General features: G+C 44.1%; 3 protein-coding genes across 3 annotated transcripts; 1 reads left to right on the top strand and 2 right to left on the bottom strand.

Moving 5' to 3' along the window:
- Positions 1-1,551: 1,551 nt before the first annotated feature.
- Positions 1,552-2,098, top strand: MELLADRAFT_70900 (uncharacterized protein; the record flags this gene model as incomplete). The annotated part of the gene is made up of 1 exon (XM_007405734.1): positions 1,552-2,098. One exon carries the CDS (start codon positions 1,564-1,566, stop codon positions 1,975-1,977), a length of 414 nt encoding a protein of 137 aa, XP_007405796.1.
- Positions 2,099-2,398: 300 nt separating this feature from the next.
- On the bottom strand, positions 2,399-3,895 carry MELLADRAFT_92336 (uncharacterized protein; the record flags this gene model as incomplete). Its single annotated transcript, XM_007405483.1, has 5 exons — positions 2,399-2,555; positions 2,627-2,895; positions 2,998-3,473; positions 3,535-3,588; positions 3,655-3,895. 5 exons carry the CDS (start codon positions 3,893-3,895, stop codon positions 2,399-2,401), a joined length of 1,197 nt encoding a protein of 398 aa, XP_007405545.1.
- Positions 3,896-4,239: 344 nt separating this feature from the next.
- On the bottom strand, positions 4,240-5,186 carry MELLADRAFT_102745 (uncharacterized protein; the record flags this gene model as incomplete). Its single annotated transcript, XM_007405482.1, has 2 exons — positions 4,240-4,263; positions 4,728-5,186. 2 exons carry the CDS (start codon positions 5,184-5,186, stop codon positions 4,240-4,242), a joined length of 483 nt encoding a protein of 160 aa, XP_007405544.1.
- Between the last annotated feature and the right edge of the window lie 14,413 nt (positions 5,187-19,599).

Raw genomic sequence — 19,599 nt, 5'->3', positions numbered from 1 at the left:
GTCGTCTCAACAGTAAAAAAGCCCTAACAATACCCGAACGAACATTCCATCCACCCACGTCCCACTGTCTATCGTGTAAAACTGAAGAAGGCGACCCTATACGACTAACCATCCGGCCCCAGCTTTTCGGCTACTTATTCGATATAGGGGGTATTGAAAGTGTTCAGACCTTCTCCGCATACTGTGAGAGTAAGTCACCACGGGTTATATGTTCATGATCATGATGCAGTTAATTGACCAATCCACTTATGTTCCTTAGAATGTAGCTCGACTTATATGCCTTGTTATGTTCGCCACAGCGACCATCGGGAGTACTATACTCCACTCGAAGGTCAACCAAAAGATTACTTTCAAGTGACCAAATACTTTTACATGAGTCACAAGCTGTGTGACTATTTCAACCATCTTCAGGCTATGGCAGTGTGAGTTTTATTTTCAAGTTCACACTTCTTGCACTGATACAGTCACAGTCACACTAATGGCTGTTAATTGACCTCAGGGTGTCCGTACATAATATTGTACTGACGTACAATGAAGCAAACGCCAGGCAAGATACCACCTACGCCAACGATTTTAAGAAAAGTCGATTCAAGCGATCTCTCAGTGAAAATGTATGTGCTTTAGGGTTAGACTTACACCGCCTCATGCGAATGACGAATGAACGCGGGGTGCGACTCAAGAGCACTGCCGGAGGAACCGACGACCGGCGATTCCATAGCGCAATGAAACAGCACTCGAAGTGGACGGCAGAGGAGGGTACAATTTACCGTGCCCACGTTTGTTCACTTTGCACTGACTATGAACCAATTCCGGGTTCAGCAGATGCGAAAGGTATGTGAATTAATACAATTATTTATTTTTGATTGTTTATTAATGTGGCTTCTTTCTATCAGTCATACGCGCAGTAGTGACCGACGGCGTAACTGTAGGCCATTGGTGTTGCAGCGCTTCCGAGCTGCAACTGAAATGTCTCAATCCAACTAACAACCTGAACTACTGTGATCAACCCCTCAACAAGGTAAATGATCGATACTGCCCGGAACACACCATCTCACTCCACAACCGCTGCCCAGCTCAGCCTTGCATGTCGCCAATCGAACCCGGCCAATCCACTTGTTCTAATCCTGAACATGCGGAAGCTTACACTGCTTTCAAAGAACGTAACGGATCTTTTTTTGGTCTGCCGAGGAAGTTCACTCGACCGAATACTCGCGTTGGCCTAGACCCAAGTGTGATGTTATTGGCGGAGACTGGAGAGGTCCAGGTCACTGAAGAGGATCTAATGTACTCCGAAGTCGAGGAGCGGGAGCATGAGGGTGCTCGTGATGGTGGAGAATCTAGCCAAAAAAAACCAAAAGTCTTGCTCTCGCGGTGCAGAACACACAACGAGCAGTTAATGGTGTCGCCGTGCGGTGTTATCATTGCCCGCAAATCATTCTACAAATCTGAATCTGTAACTAAAGTAAAGGTGAGCATTTTTCACTTTGAGCACTGACATTTTTTGACTGACTAAGTTTACTCCTCTAACAACAGGAATGGATTCGCGAGGTTTTCCCAGACGAAATGCCACAGGTTATCTTTTATGATAACGCTTGCAACTTGCATTTGCACATCCAAACTAGTACAGAAGACGCTTATGCTTTTCGAAACACCGTCTTACCGGTCAATGCATTTCATATCAAGTCTCACAAAGATACCCATACCAGTTGTTGCGCGAACAATCACCCCAATCTGTTCCCTCAACTGAAGCGTTCCGATGGAAGTTGGCGTTTTAACTCATCCGCTGCTGAAATTGTAAATGCTTGGTTTTGTCGATTTGATTCCATGTGCCGCAACATGCATCAAGTTAAGTATAATTTTTTTCTTGACGAGATGATTAGGCTGCACAATGTTCGAACTTGCGCAAAGTTATCTTCTTGCTCTAATGTAGATTTCATTGGAAACATACGGTACAAGACAGAGTCACCACAACCCTAATTAATATAATTGTTTATTGTTTATTTTCACGTAGTCATATCATTGATTTCCACGTTGTCATCACCTTTGTATCATGTATTTTATTTGGTAATTGCCTAATTAATAAAGCCTAATAAATATTATATTGTTCACGAGTGAACCAACAAAAGATACAACAATCATTTGACGTCACCACGTGCAAAAACCTAATATCAATCAATCTCTGTTTTAACTTTGTTCACGAGTTATGAATCACCAAGATGATACATAACATAAAACCAAAGACAAATCAAACAAAGAACAAACACTTGTACACGATATTCGAATGATAATATAATACATAAAAGCAAATGCCAAACATACAATGTTTTACGTTGGTTAATCAAAATGATACAATACATAAAGTGCAGACCAAACAAACATTGTTGCAAAAACAACCATATCACTTCTTATTCTCACTCGCATCCAATTTGCCTAACGCCACATTTCCAAGAACTTCGCATATCTCATTACACTCATGTTGCTCAGCAAATTGTCTGAATGCACGTTTGATATTATCTGCTATACTTGGGTTTTCGCAGCTGTGGTAAGGTGTACTCCTAACCACATATGACGGACGAATCAGATTGAAACGTTATGATGTCAGTAATATTCAATATGAACCACTCACTTTTTATCCAAACATACAACGTTGCTTATGTGTCCATGCCGGTCACAGTCCAGGTTTGCAATCAAAGTCTGGCTCGCACTGAAATCATAGGTGTAATGATGAAAGGCATAAATAAGATCACTCCACACTCCACGTCTTGCTGGTGGATTGTAATAGTTGTCCTTGCATATGTATCGGTGGCTAACAGCGGTTTGCTCTTCGATTATTTTCCACCTAGGCTCGTCGTCGTAAGGGGAGCCTGATGATTGCATTACGCACATCCGGCTGACCTGGAAATAATAATGTAATTTTAAGATATAAAGCCGTATAATACCACAGGTATTATCAAAGCATATAAGATGAAACAATACCTCCAAAACGTAGAAACTAACCTTCATAGCTGATGCACCTTGGTGCCATAATTGAATAACAGGGTCTATCTCCAAATGCCCGCCTCCATCCATCTTCTTGAAGAGATCGTGTATGAAGCTTCTCAGGGCCATTTCAACGTACCTATTGTTTAGAGCACGCTCAAAACAATGGGCATGCCCTTGTGACGCCATCTGATCCCAAGAATTATGGAACTTGAGATGATACCAGCCTGAAATCTCTCGGTGATAAATATATATCCATCGCACAACCCAATCCTCATCTTTGCATGCAGCAGCCTTGATTAAGGAATATCCTCTGAATCCAATTCGATCTTCTATTTGGTTAACATCCTCGTATTGATCGTAATGATTAGCATTGTCTTTAATTTTCTTCGGTTTCAATCGATAAATATATCCTTCTTCTTTGGAACTTAGATCTTCAATATACTCATAGTAAGGTACTACAGCGGCCCTTTTTATATGTCCCGTGGAAGATACTGTTGACACTGATTGGTAAGTCAATGTAGTTTGATCACAAATTTAACGTAAGTTACATACTAGATATATCAGCCAGCTCTGAACCATCCAAAGTTTTGGAGGATAATGTCGACACTGTTATTCAAAAAGGGAAGTAAGAAACCCCAAAAGTGATGTACTTAGATCACATAAGTCACATACTAGATATATCAGCCTGATCTGATGCATCCAAAGGTTGAAAGCTGGTGTCGATGATGTTGTCATCATCGCCATATGCTTTGTCTTGATCGACGGCAATAGGTGAAGGTTTGCGGGCCCGATCAGGTGATCGATTAACAACTTGGCCCTCGACATCATCCTCATGGGTTCGAATTTCATGAGGGAGACTACTAGGGTCATCGGCGACGAACTGATCGGACATGTGATCGTGTTCTCTGGACATTCCGTCGTCAATGGTTGAATATATGAGGGAGGCGATGTCAGGTGTTGATCGGATGTTAGATTTTGAAGAAGAATGTGCTCCACGAGTTCATATCTTGATCATAACATAACAATTTGTAAAATATTCCAATAAGAAAATCTTTTGTGTATGTTGAGTATGCAAAACCGCGTGCTTAATATTAATTAAAGCATTTGCGCTGGTTTAGTTATAAACTAATTCCGCGTGTAATAACATTCCATTTTTGTATTGGTTGGACATTATCATCATTGACATTATTATGAACATTATTTACTTTATTTACAATGGTAACTTGGAAAAGTGAAAAATAATGTATACATCCAAAATTAACTTAACACCAACAATGGGTGCTATTGAGATACACAGTAGCCGTGAAAAATATTAATAGTTGAACAAACAATGTTTTACTATAGTCACATATAATATCAAGAAAAAAAGATACAGTATGTATATGATCATTCCCGGAACAATCTAACAAGAGGAACAAGATAAGAAATAGATGGAGATACTAGACTATCTAACTCTCAGGAAATTATCAGTGCTTAAGTTTCACTACCTTCTTAGTGCTATTTGCTTCCCGTTGCAAAGAACGATTATCTCCTTTCCGCCATTCATCCTGGAAAACCCTCTTACCTTGTTTGATAGTGTGATCTCCGTTTTCAGCAACATAAGTTTCTAATCGAAGCGCGCCTTTTTGCACTATTCTTTCTAGCCAACGGCGATAATGAGTGACGGTGGAATAGTTGAATGTGAAGGACGACTGTCCCCATATCTTTCTCCAGGCCTCGGTGATTGAAAGCTTGTTGGACTCTACCCAAAATTGATTCATTTGGGCCATGGTGACGCCTTCTGGCCAGCTGGTAGCAGATGACACCACCTGAACATCATCAGTATCAGAATCTGCTGCATCAACACGGGCTCGTTTGACTCCTCGAGGTGGGCCAACAGGTGGCTGAACCGGATGGGGTGGTAGGGCGAACGTTGGCAAAGAGTCGAGTTCTTCTTCAGATGAACATATATCGACTTTGTTGGCTTTGGGTTTGTGGGTAATTAGGGATCTGTCAAGTTGCATGGCGGACACGACTTCCTGATCAAACATTTGTGGCTTTTGGAGCCATGGTAGAATAGCTCGTGACTCCATAACACTCGATACCGTTGGTTTGACAAGAGAAGCCAAGTGGAAATCAACGTTGAGACATTGGTCAGGATCGATTCCAGGGAATACTATCAGTAACTTAAGTGTGTCGATTGTATACTTTTCAATATAAGACATCGAGAGGAGAGCCTGGAGGAAGATAGAAGATCAAACACAGAAACACAGACGAAGAGAAGATACCAAGTTAATAAAGGTAACGTTAGCATTTGATGTTATTACCAAAACAAAACGCATCAGTTGTTCTTACCCATGAATTTTCGTATTCATTCCATACTTGCAACATTCCATTCCAGTCCTCGCCAAGGACCTCCTTGACCAAGCCTGTAATCTCTTGCGATGAGTCAAATCGGAAGTGAGGCCACGTGGGTATGTAGGTACGAATCATGCGAGGCTTGGCCTGAAAGAGAACCAAAGTTTATCGAATCGAACGTCAGAAGAGACAAACAAGAAGATATAACTACACAGCCACGTACTGTTGGATTCGTCCACACAAATATGGTCACATTGTTGTTGGACTGTTTATCTTGCTCTTGCTTAAGAAGTTCCGCGGCATGTTTGCGGACGGTAAGGTCGAGGAATTGAACAGAGTCTTTGCCACGGACAATTAAACTAAGATCCCTTTGTCCGGGAAGAACTGGAGCGGTGGCGGCCAGTTGCACTGGAGCAGCAGCGGGGGCGGGTGCTTGGACAGGCTGGCCGCTGTTGAAGGTGTCAATGATAGCGTTTATTGATTCTTTGGCCTTGCGCTTCTTAGTATTGGCGGAGTGAGGGACGCAGTGTACGTCGTTGAGCTTGTCACAGCACTGACAAGTGGTTGAAATATATCTTTTTTAGTTTTGAGCTACCCAACAATAACGATGCAAAAGGATGTACTTACTTCAGAGCATGCATTGGCACTGCAGCTGTTGTTCTTGCTCCGGCTATGACCGGACGCTGTGACACCCTTGACTCCACGGCATGGCGACTTGTTGGATTTGGGACCTGCGATGCGCTGAGTGGCGGGAGGAGTAGGAGGGGCTTGATATTGAGCTTGTGACATTTGCATGAGGTGTTCGGCTTCTTGCTGTTGTTGGAGTACTTGGTGAAGTTGAAAAATCGGGTTTCGATGTATGCCGAGTGAAGAGTTGAATTGAAGAAGCTTGGACGCGTAAAGTGCTTGGGGAAAAGACCTGAAATAACCCTTGTCGAATCGACACTGTCCTCAAAGAAACAATTTCGATTCAATATCTTGTACTTGGGGTAGGTAAAGGTTTAAGGAAAATTACTCACAGATATGCCTGTGAGTGGATTCAATGGTTTCTGTCGGAGTGGGGTCCAGTAAATCGATGAGTGTACCGGTCTGAAAAAGCACTTTTCGGAATTGCAGATATATCCAGTAGGGGCGGATTCGACAATGGGATACGATAAAGGTTTGTTGGGATCCAGGGGTCTGAGGTACTTATTATTGATGATCGAGGTAGGGGCTTTGGGCATTGGTTTTTGTGGTTTGTTTGATGTGTGATTGGGGTATGCGGGAGGCACAGTGAGTGTGAAGGCATGGTTTTTGAAGGCTATTGCCGAGGTCGTGCGTAGTTGTTTGCGGAAAAATATGTCCATCGTCTCAATGCTTGGATGTCGATGATCGCGGTGGTGTTGGATCATGATCATGGCTCATGGCTTTGTGGATATGATCGAGGATGGGCTTAGGTGATGTGATACTTTGAGGTATCTTGTGTCCAGTTCGGGGGTCACGATAGAAGTTATGTGATATTGATTATCCGGAAATAGGTGTTATGGTTTTATTTGGGGTCTGTACAGGCTGCGATGCAGGATGACAGCGCTCGCGCCCGACCGCACTCGGATGTGCTCTCCAGTTCCATCGTGCTTGCCATGCTCACGAGAAACACCATAACTTAAGAAGATAATTGATTTGGTTTTACCCTTTGGATTTTGCAATCTTGCACAATTGAAAAAATTGAGATTAGAAACTCGAGCACTTCATTTGTTTACTTGAAATCAAGAATGTGCACATGTAACAACTCTACATTTCAATGGAATAGCTACATGAAAGTCTGATTAGCAATTCAATTCCAAGCAGATAAGTGCCAGGAACCAACAAATTAGGCAGATAAAATTTGAGAATGATTTGAAGTATGATCAAATGCAACACACAAAATCAAAGTACAATAAACAGATGTACGTTGACCATGAGGTGGAGGAGAGAAAGCCCAATTGGAAGAGATTGATCAATTAGTGTCAACAAGTGTAGTTAAACACAGTTAAACACACAACAAGTGATCTCAAATCAAGCTTAATGCATGATTATTATAATGATCTTAATTAAAAATAAATGCAAGGAAATTGATTCAGAAAGAACTAAGAGTGTGGCTAACACTAACCAAGATGGTTTCAAACGAGTTTTAAAGTAGGTTGGAGTGAGATGGACGCGGTAGTAAACTGAAGCAAGTTAAACTTGAAACTGTGATTAATGATATTATAAAAGGAATGAAGAAAAACAATTGAGACAAGACAACAGCACGGGTTTTATACCCTGAACAACGTAGAGAGCGCTAACATGTATTAGTAATGAATAATCGAATAAAAAGTTGCTTTTCCGGAGTTGCGACATATTGAGTAATAATGAAATAATCCTAACAATCATCCACCTCGGTTAATAACCCCATCAGACCAGTTATCCCATAATCAACTTAGGTAATCATCCCATTGAGTGGTACTTGCAATACAGGAACCACTACGAAACGTCATGGTTTCTGGGCTCCTTGGATTGCGGTGCGGGGGCTGCGAAATGAACCGCTACAACTCAAATCACTATTTTTTTTAAAAAAAACCTCTCACAATATCGTAGCGCAGAGAGCGCTACGATATCGCTATATATCGCGCTATGAGGCCAAAATAGAAAAAAAATTGGTTTCACTTATAAGTCAAGGGCAAAATCAAAAAGAAACGATAAGAAAACATTTTTTTTAATTTGTATCAAGGGATCGATCTATGACTTGTATGAAAAGAAATGGAAAACTATAACGAAATGAAAAGATTTGGTATCAAGGGAGTTTTTGAGTTTGAATTGTATAAAGGGCTATCGATTATTCTTTCTAGCTGCTTCAGCTTTTTTCGCCGCTTTTTCCATATAGCCTTGAAGCACCTTGGCCGCCTCAGCAAACGCTCCATTGGGGATTATGCCCTCCTTTAACCAAGCTTGGGAGCCGACCAATCGTTCCATGGTCTTAGGCAACATACTCCCTCTTGCAGGCGAACAAACATTGGCAGCGGCCGAAAACGTGCGCTCACATGCGCATGACGTCGCTGATATCGCGACCCACTCCTCATATAGCTTGTGAGTTGAGTTCCTTTCACGAGCCTCCTGAGTTCCAAAAGTGTAGTATCTCTCACTTTTGAACTCAGGTCAATGTAATGTTTGGCTGCTCTTTTAGCACCCATTGCCTGGAACATCTCTTACATATTGTCAGAGGATGTTCTTTTGCGGTAGCGGCGGAGCCCGGCCGCCTCCCGTTGGTTCTGCAAAACCAAAAGGTTCTTCGGAACCAAGGGGGGGTTCTTCTGGCCGGGCTCTCACCTTCTTACCCGCCCGCCCTCCGTGATCGAGGGGTTTCTTCTTAGCTCCTGGATCCCCTACAACTGGGTCTCCGAGCCTTTCGGTGCCTAGCCTTCCAGGAGCTACCCCCTAACACCGACAGGGTCTTTGTAATGAAGGTTTCCACTAATGACCAGCATGCGCTGAATTGGAATTAGGTTTCTCTCGAAATCTCTGTTGAGTGACCAGCATGCGCCTAATTGGAATTAAAGTTTCCGTTGAGTGACAAGCATGCACCTAATTGGAATTAAGGTTTCTCCATGTTATCTCCCCTCGTTGAATGACAAGCGTTTGCTTAATTGGAATTAAGGTTTCTCTGTGTTGTCTCCCTTCAGACGCATGAACTCTATGTTATCTTTGTTTTAAAACCTTGAATTCTTATTTCACATTATGCCATTTCATTCTTCGATTGCTTCTAAGAACTTTATCGTGTCCTCTATCTCATCTTCTGAGTATGCTTTGAAGTACCGTAGATAAGTTAGGGACTTCCATCGACCTTGTTTTGCTATGATTTTTACGGGGGTCCCTAAATTATATCTAATCGACGCTCCTCCCACTCTAAAGGAGTGTCCAGACCAGCTTTCCACTCCTGATCTCCCCCAGCACCCTTCCACTAGTTTTACAAATTGAGGTTTCTTCATCGGGACTATGCCTCTAGGTCCCTTCGTGACGAAAAGTAAGTCGTCCCTATCACCTCTTTCGTTTAGACGTAACACCCTTTCTAGTGCTGAGACTGGGTCCAAAACGTTCCTTTGCTGCTGTAGATGAATCACTTGGACTTCGCCTGGGCCTGCTGTCTTGGCTTTACTAAGGTATAGTTTGGCGAATCGGACGCCTCCCTTCTCTCCGAATTCGACGTTTTTCCTCAGGATCGCGCCTTCTGCCTTCGATTGCCTCAAGATCTCCCCTAGCCTTGCCATCCCCCAGAAGGCTATCAATGCCACCGATGCCGTTAACTGTAGTTCGTCCGACTTTCCTATTGATTCTTTAAACAGTTGAAAGAGTTGTCTAATCATGATCGGCTGCTTGATTGTCACTAACTCTTTTCCTTCTTCGTTTCTCTTTGTCGCATTTATCAAGGTCGATACAACGTCACGGTCAGCGGAGGGTGTGGCTAAATGTTTCACAATATGCCATGCCCGTATTCCGTCCAGGTATTTTTTGATGGTTACCGCGGCTATCACTTTCTTCGGTCCGTTTTCTTTTTCCGCTTTTGATTCTCCGGCCCATGCGATGAAATGGTAGATGTTTTCGTCACTGATCGGTTCTTCTTCGTCGAATCCTCCTTTAGTTTTATTCTTGAACTCGATAAATTTCGACATACCGCTCGAGTATCCGCTCAGAGTTGAACCGGCCCAACCACTCAATGCTACGTGTTTCCCTGCTGGTCCGGTGCGTTCTTTCGCTGACTCAAAATGTTTGGGCAGTTTGCTCATTTTGAAGGTGATGTGAGCTGATGGTTTTTTGGATGGTTTGTAGGTATCTCGTGTCTCGTTTTGTTTCAGGCTCACTTTGATTGCACGCTCATATCTCCGTATCGGAGTTGTAGGGTGGTGTGTTTCGTGCGTGGTCACTTCTCACGGTGGCTCAGTAGGGTAGGCTCAATGCTTGAATGAGCTCATTTCATTCTTGTATCAAAAAGGGCCTTAAGTCTACTGGCAGGTTGATTTGCACTTCATCGTGCTTCCCCTTAGATGAGTCTTTGCCCCTTGAGAGCTTGTCTGCTGCGTTGTCCTCTGAGACAACCCTCTTTTGCTTAATTCTGCAATCTAGTCTCATCAGCTCCTTTTGGATTTCCATCCACTCTCGATTTACCAATGGGTTCCTTGACTTCCCGTTCTTGATCGCCGCCTCTGTCACGACATTATCCGTCAGCATCAGAAATTCGTAACCTCGGACGTCCATCAGCGTTGCAAGCATCAACAGTCCTAGGCGCGCGGCCGCGGTCTCTGCCCATGCTATCTCCCTCCGGTTTCCGTTTTCGTCCATCTGATTCCATCCTCGCCTTAACCGGAATCGTGCCCATTTTTTGCCTATTATAATCCCAATTCCGTAGCTTGTGGATGCGTCCCCCACCCACGCTACGTTCCGTATCCCCTTATGCGGGATAAGTCTCCTTGGGTCTGCTTCTATCAAGGTTCGTCTCCACATTCTTAAGTCCTCTCTCACTTCGTCCGGTATGTCACGTAGGGCTGACTTATGAACCCATTCCGCCATCCACTTGTACATCGCCATACAATAACATTTCAGCTGTGGATACACCAAAGTTGCATGCGCCAGCCTCCCGGCTAGCTTCTCAACTTGCTTGAAACAAACGGCCTTCGCCTGGTAAAACTCATCTATTTGCGATATTCGTTCTGTCCGTTTCTCTTCTGGGATACTGACTGTTTTATTTTTTCTGTCCCACAGGAATCCTAGATACTTCTGTGTGAAGCTAAACTCCCTCCATTTTTTCGTGTTCGTGACTACTCCCATCGACTCGCTCAAGTTCGCCACGTCTTGCATTGTTGCGGTGTTGTTGCCGTTGTTTTCCTTGATAAACAGCGTGTCGTCTACCCAGCGGAAACCTGCTGTGAATCCCAGTTTCGCGAGCACCACCTGCTTCCACACGTCTGCCACTCTCCCGAAGACACCGCAGCCTGCGACCCCTCCGAAGGTCACCCTTGTATCCAAAATCACGTTTTCGTTGAAATCTAGGATCATCAAAAACGGCCACTGTGACAAAAGCGTCGGTATTTGACGGTAGGCTTTTGCCCGGTCAAATATCCCTAACAGCAATTCGCCCTCTGTCGACAGGAAGAATGCTGCCACCACCTCGAAGTCGTCCCATGATGTCACGAATTCGTCCTTATCTACGTGTGCGTTCACGGAATTGATGAAAGAGTCACCCCGTGGGAAAGACAGATCGTTGATTGGTCTCAGAGATCCGTCTCCGTTCGTTACGGCTCCAAGTGGGCTTGTTCTGAAGAAACCCAACACTTTGTAAGCTTCGTCCTTCGAGAAGGGTCCATACATCCTCCCGGCTGCGATTTCTTCTCTCAGACTTTTCTCGATCTCGTCTTTTGCCTCTGCCGCTGACGAGTGGTTGGGGGGGCAGTAATATTTCATCCCCTGGATAGGAACTTCGGGGATGCCTTGGTCGAAGCCCCTTTCAAACCCCTCTATGACGCTCCAATTTTGTTCTAGGATACCTGCTTCCTTCAGTTCTTCTATCCATCTATCGACTCTCATCTCGCATCTCACTCTCAGTGGCCACCTTGGCCTGGCTGAGGACGGCTCTAGACTTACTGGTCTTTCATAGTATCGACCTCTCCCTCCTCTCCTGCCTCCGGCCTTGTAGCCTTGGCCTCTATCCCGGCTCCGACTGCGGCTACGGTCGCGTTTCTTATCATCTCTCCAGTTTCCACGCTCTGCGTATCTGCCAGCTGCCTTTCCCCAGTCGTCTTTCTTCCCGTTCCTTGCTGCTCTTTCCGCCTTCTTCTTCGCCTCCCATACGTCATCCGGTAGCCACTTTCGTTTTGGTTTACGATCAGCGTCGTATGCGTTGTTCTCTGTCGTGGCTGTCTTCTTGTTGGTCGCTGCGAATCTGGACGATGGGGTTCTCGGTAGGCCGGAGTCTGGGTCGATGTGGTCTTTGGGCCCACCGGGAGCATAGGGGTTTGATTGGTAAGCTCGTTCCCCCATATTTTCGCATACCAACTTCACTTCCTCTAAAACCCGTGACTGAACGTTTGATATGTTACATATCTTCTGGTCTACAGTGACCCTCATCACACCTTGCCGAATCCTTATACAGTAGCGTAACGCCACCATCCAACCGATGTTGTCGCGGAGGTCCATCACTACATTCATGTGCGACCTGAATCGAGCAGCTTGGGTAATCCAGCCCGCTTCCTCCACATACCGGACGAACAGTTTCATACTGTCGAGCCAATCTTCGAATTGCATCAAGAGTTCGTCGGGAGGGGGTTTGCCGCCGTAGGCCTTCACATTCGATCCGCCTTTCAAGATTTTCGCCTCCGTTTGGGGTTCTTTCACTTCCCATGCCTTTTGGTCCTCTCGCAACCACCTCTTGTTGAAAACGGTCAGCGGAATGTAAGCCTTGAAAGTTTTCATCCACACTTGTAAAACTTGCGATAGGGGAGTTAGGATTTTCTCCATTTGTTCTGATTCATTCTGTAAAATTCGTCTACCATTTTCTATTACGTCTCCGTTAGACAAGACCATCCTCCCCTTCCCTGATTCGAGCATCGACTTTGCCAATTCTTCTTCTGATTTCGTCTGGACTCCTCCCACCAATTCCTGTTCATTTAAACTCGCCGGTTCCAAGTCACGTCTTGTCCCCTGTGGTGGATCGTTACAGTGTGGTTGAGGTGGCGTCTTTGATCTACTCCTTCCTGGAGGACCTCCCCTCGTGGGTGAAGAGTCGTGGTTGGGGGAGGGGGTGCCAGGATGACGGGGTGGGTCGTGAGTGCGTCGAGCTCTTGTATCGTGAGTCCTGCCTTTGTTAGGGACCTCCGAGGTTGGTTCTGACAGGTTCTCCTGGATCAGCGTGTAGGGGCTTCTCCTTGACACCGGGATTCGCTCTGGGGTCTCTTGTTGGTCGCTCAGCAAATCTGGAGTTCTCTCCCTAGGTTCTGGTGGCTGCTCCCTCGTTGGAGGACGTTGGATTCAGAGTGAGGAATTTTTGTAGGGAAAAATTTCCGTGAGCTGTACAGGTTCTCCCGCGGGGAGTGCTTTACGTACAGTCTCTTAAGGTCACTCTTAGACTCTCGCTAAGTCTCCGTGGGCTTAAGGACCAAACGTGCCTTATTGGTCCTCGCAAGATAATTGCGGGCAAGGTTGGCAAGGGTAGGGTACCGGTGTTCATGTTCCTGTCAATCAAAGAAGAACGTAGTTAGAAGAAGGGATGATAGAAAACTTAGAAAGAAAAAAAACTAACCTTCCACCATTCAAGAGGGGTTTGGTCCTTTCTGATTTTATTATTACCATTTAGATAATCATCCAGTTCCGTAGAAGCCTGGTTTGTATTGACATCAGAATGTCCAAATACATCAAACTCATCGGGCTCGTCTGAATTGGTGTCCTTTTTGGGGGTTGGGGAACGCTCGTGGACGGCAGTTTCTTCCAAGAGGTTATTGAAAGCATTGGTAATTGATTGCTTAGCTTCGAAGTCACGTTCAGGATAATGTAAGGTAAAAAACTTGGTTCGAAAACGGGGGTTAAGGATTGTGGCGAAAACGATCGCTTCGGTTTCAGCTGCTTCGTCCTGATACTCGGTAAGCCACTTGATCATAACAGTGATCGCATTGTCTAGACTGGGAAGTAAATAACATTCTTCTTGATGGGCTTTAAGCTCGGTGATAATCCTCTTGTATTCGGCAAGGAGAATGCAACCAGTCGGGGTGTTACCCTCAACTCTGGCTGTTGCATCCACAAATGTCTAAAGCAATAATGTACATTAGTTATAAAAACATGTGATCATTGGAAAAAAGTGAAAATCATATCTTACCTTTAATACTTTGTTCACTAACTCGACAGCTTCCCATTTGGATGCTGAAATTGTGACACCTTTGAAGAATTGTGCCTTGCGATCAGCGGCAATCATCGAGTTGATTATCTGTAAGAAGAAGTGTAAGTGAGTTGATTTTTGATTAATATAAGTGCGTGTTGACATGACTTACCTCCTGGGCCTCGCAGGCCACCTTGCGACTGTCGTAATGACTGTTCCATCGGGTTTTACAAGGTCGCTTGAGCATACGGCCCGTGTATCCCATACGAGTGGCTCGAGTCTTGAAATCGTTCCGACGTGCAGCACTACTAGCAATTTTTCCGGAAACTGCATCGACCTATATTTGAAACAAGAGATAATACAAATGATCAACATGAATATTACCAGTGAAGCATTTTGATAGAAAGGAACATAGAAAATAGGAAGGTAATGGACTGACCTTTTTAAGTGCTATTGCGACTACATCGTCCTTATCACCACCAATCCCTCCAAAGGATTCACCTAGTAAGTCATCTTCATCTTCGTCATCGACACCATCAGCCTCATCTGGAAGACCGACTTCGTTCTCTTCTTCTGAATCCGAACCGTACTCGATCGGATCCTCCCCGCCATTGACTTCCAGTCCAGGAGTGGGGAGAGTGGCACCGTGAGGAATGGAGGGTTTTGAGCGACCTACCTTTTGCCCAATGGCCTTGAGACCATGGCCAACTACGAGATTGAGCTTATGAGCATAGCATAGGACATGATGAGTCTTGCTATCCCAATCAGCCGGATCTTCAGCAAGTGAAAACATGGATTCGAGTTTGGCAGCCATTGTGCGATTGTTACCTCCACTATCAGTGGTCTGGGCTAACATGTAAGTATTGAATGAAGGGAAAAAAGCAACGAAAATAAGCAAATGAAACGAAGATAAAGAAAAAATTTATCAAAAGAAAAAAACTTATCTTTTTATGAAGCTTGTGTTTGATCAGAAATCGACCGATTGGTTTTGCTAGAAGAATCCCAAAGTGACGCCAAGCGACCATCTTGAGAGTAAGATGAGTTGATTTGTACTGCCAGTTGTTATCGATGTAGTTTGCTGAGGCTCCGACAAAGGCGTATCGATTGCCTTTTGTCGTCCAAACGTCGTGTATCAAGCAAAAACAACCTTTGTTTTCCTGTAATAAGAATAAAAGAACATCAACAATTAGTTTTGAATGGGACTGAGTGAAAGTTAGATAAAAAAAACTTACTTGTAAGGCAGTAATGGCCTTATTATGCAAATCAGAGAAAAGTTCGACGGATTGTTGGGCAGCCCAAGTTTTTGATCGAACTACCGCACTTTGATTGACCGAGTAAAAGGCCGCACGGAGGGCGGGGTCTTCAAACCGAGCCCAAGGAAGGGCATGTCGAACAAGCCAAATGACGAGGATCATGTTCAATAGATGCACACTGAACTTGGGTCCGTTGACGAATGAGTCCAAGGTCTGATTGTTGTTGAGTTTGTCGGCCTCAAGTTTGTCAGTGTAAGAGGGTGGCAAATCGACACCAGCGGCGATGGCTCGGTGTCGCTCCTTGCAGGCAGGTCGCATATTGTTGCCATCACGGTGGCCCCATAGCCCTGCGTACAAGGTCAGGTGTTTAAGGTAGGTGTTCAGACACCATCAACATTTGTATGAACGGCCCTAGGTAAGCAAGATTTATGTCAGCCAAAGAAAGGATATAAGTTAAATACTGAAAAAGAAACTTACTTTAGGTGGGAAAAAGTACATGAGCATCATCCTCACAGCAAGACTCCGACCCTGGTTATATCCCAGTTCGCCGATACTACCAATCACCTTGATGTCCGATCCTTGCGACAGATCTGCATCTTCAGGGACCTCAAAAGGCTGAGATAAAAGCACCGATTAGATGAATTCTTAGAGGTAGGCGGAGTGAACATCCTGGTGAATCTTACCTCCCAATTAGTCTTCTTGGCTGGGCGACGAGGTGTGCCACCTGAAGTACTTGGTGATGCTGATCTAGCGCGTTTGCTAGTCGACGATCGAGGCTAGAGACAATGCAAGGCAAGTCAGTTGGATTTTCATGGACGTATCACAAAGAAATGAAAGAAATGATCTGACCTTTCCATTAGCGTTCGGCTTAGCTGTTCCCTTTTTTTTGTTGACGGCCGGAGGGCATGGAGAAGCACGGCGACCAGCAAGTGGTCCAGGTCTGGGTGATTCATCCTCAGTAGTTGACGGGACGGAGATGGTAAGAGAAGTGCGTGAGTCTTTGGGGGGAACCATAAACCCTGGCTGGGTACGAGAGGGACTAGGTGGACGAAGAGATCGAGTGCTCTTCTCTGGAACAGAGAGGTGATTTTGAGTTGAGCTTTGGGAATTGGAAGTTGAACCCATGATTAATCAGCAAATGAAGTTTGATAACAAAATTGACTTGGAGGATACGTATTACGATGAGGTGAAAGAAACTTCGGGGGGAAAAACAAAACAATGTACCTTATAAAACTTGAAAACCGTTGACCGCCAAACCACAACTTGGCCAACGACCAGCTCGCATGTGGGCAACCATATGCCCATGTTTTGGGGTCCATTGGGTGAAACAATAGAGGAAACGACGGCATGGGATCGATTTGATGGCGTGTTGTCCTGTTGAATTGAGTGAGGTGTGGATGTATACAAGCGGGATACAGATGGGTGGAGGGTTCTCAAACCCCAGCCAGACTGTATGATTTGCTCCGACATATATCGGAGCAACACTCCCGGGCCGGGGTCGCGCTTCGGTGGCTCCGCTATGGATAATCCGAGCCCCGGGTGTCGGTGCGCAGGCTCCGCTATGGAAATTGGAGGTCTTAGCGGAGGCCTGAATCGCTACGAAACCGCTTCGACACCGCTATTTGTGTCGAAGCGGTTCCGGTATTGGTACTTGTTCCCAGACCTCAGGACTAACAGTTCCCACGTGTTAGGATCCTTTATAGGTTTTATCTGTAATGAAACTCAACTTGGGTGCTCAATCCATTTTGAGAATCAAGAACTGAGAACAAATACCTCTTTCAGGAATTCTTAGCCTTTGTTAATTAATTGACAACATTATATTAAGTTTTAATTAATTAATGAAGATTATTCAAAAAAGAGCGTATTTGAAAAAGAAAAGTAGAATATGAAATGTAGACTAAACATGAGAAAAAAGAACATTTTATTATGAAATAATATGAGAAAAGAAAATATGTTAATTAATATATTTGTAAGACTATTCTTTGAGATGTTATTAGCCTTTCACTCGTGGCTTGATCTCCTCATATGTCAGCCAGAGGATAAGTTAACACCTTAACTTATGCCCTGGCTTACAATTAGATTGTTTTGATTGAGTTGGTATTAAGATCAGATTTGAATTTGCAGCCTACAACCAATAACCACAGGTCACATACAATGTATGCATGAGTGCACTTGAATAAAGAGTCCATGTTTGTTTTATTGTATTATGACTCTCTCTTCATCATCAATAGCGGTCTCTGAAAGAATTTGAGTTTGTCTTAAGTGTGATATCAAGACACTAAAAGTGTTCTCAATGGGGTTCAGGTTGGGTGAGTATGCAGGGAGGCAAATGATTTGTATCCCATGTTTGTCTACAAGCTCTTGGACTTGTCCTTCAATATGGTGGATATCTGTGTAATCCATTATGAGGACAGAGTTTGGAGCTGGGTAATGGTTCATTAGAGGGAGCTGCAAATTCAGGATGTCAAAAGGTTAGTTTGACACTTAGGGCGCGTTGACTTCAGGAATTTCTGACCAGGTATCACATTCTGTAAATTTGTTAATGCAAAAATGAAACATGCACCACCAAATAGACACTTTGAATTTTGCAGAATGTGAGTTCTCACCAGAAATTGCCTAAGTGAACACGCCCTTAGTGTGATACTCAAATATTGACTGACCAGTTTATGTTCAAGCAACTCCTCAAAATCAACTCAATCAAAGCTCCCTTCACAACATCTCATATTCAAGGCTCCAACCTTGGAGATAACAGGTAGAAGGGTGTACCTTCTTCCACTGCGGCTCCACAGATTTTGTTTTGCTTGGTAATTGGCGCGCAGATAGGTGCAATTGAGGGTTCTTTTGGCTATGGAACATTCATCTATCACAGGAAGAGGAAAGGTAAGAACAATATGTAGCATTGTTTTAAAAATGGTTGAAATCTAATGACATACCTAAGAGCACTAGCATTTCAGGGTACAAGTGACCAATGGCATGTGGAAATTTAGCATGTTTAAATTGTACAAGTGCATCCGGAAAAGATACAACACATTAGTTGGGGCCGGCGGAGTAAATGTGTTGTATCTTTTCCGGATGCACTTGTACTTTGATTTGGATGGATGGTTTGACCTTTTTTGAGGGTGATCCCCATTTGATTCTTCAGGTCAGACACAATGGTTGGTAACAAGACCCTGACTGCTAATTCATAAAATACTGCATCCTGATATTCACACAAGTAGAGGCTGGGATTTTCCTCCAGAAGGCCTAGCATGAATTCACAATCCTCATCCAATAACACAGGTATTTGACCTATTGCCTCATAATCAACAGGATTGTGTACTACTGAATAGGTTTGTTGGTAGAGTGTGTTCAACTTCCAGTGGTGAAGAGTCCCAATGCTGCCTAACAAGCACAAAATATGTTTGACCTGAAGGGGACCGTGGCCTGATCAGACATGGAGCTTTTCCATAAATTTTCCAGAACTATCCTAGAACACAAATTTGGCTGTGTTCTGGATTTCTAAAGTTGTGAAAAAACAGTACATGTTTGAATGCCCTTTTGCCCAAGGTGCAGAAGCTTTCTGGCTTTCTGAAAAATGTTCAGGAAATTTTGTGGAAAACTTCCAGAATCAACTTTGTGTAGTATAAATGTATAACAGGCTTGTGGCTTCTTGCTTGATCCTGAAAGAAAAAAGAAAGAGTCTAACCACGCTTGTGCAATAAGTTGAAAAGTAGCATATATATCACTGACCATGTGATCAAATCAGGGTATGGATGAGACTACAGTCAACTCTCCATAAAGGCATACCTTTTATGGGCATAATCCCTCTAAATGCATAGGTTTTTACGGAGTTTTTTCCCGCCAAAATGAGATTTGCCAGCCAAAACAAGATTTGTAAAGGCATATTCCTCTAAATGCATAAGAAAACTGCCCGCCAAACTGTATGCCATTAGAGAGAGTTGACTGTAGCAAGAAATGGTGCGTGCGAGAAGCAGCGAGGGAGGGGCATTTCAATTCTGGCGATCTCTGGTGATGCGATTTTCAAAAGGCTATTAATAAATTTAGCTGGATTCACAAAACTCAAAATCAGTTAAACTTATCAAAGTCCCACGCTCGCGCCTACTCGCGAGGCGTCGAGCGAGGAGCGAGTAGGCGCGACGAGGAGCGAGTAGGCGCGAGCGTGGGACTTTGATA

Source organism: Melampsora larici-populina (genome assembly GCF_000204055.1).
Source record: "Melampsora larici-populina 98AG31 unplaced genomic scaffold MELLAscaffold_4, whole genome shotgun sequence".
Taxonomy (NCBI): Eukaryota; Fungi; Basidiomycota; class Pucciniomycetes; order Pucciniales; family Melampsoraceae; genus Melampsora; species Melampsora laricis-populina.
This window is presented reverse-complemented; position numbering and strand designations above follow the sequence as displayed.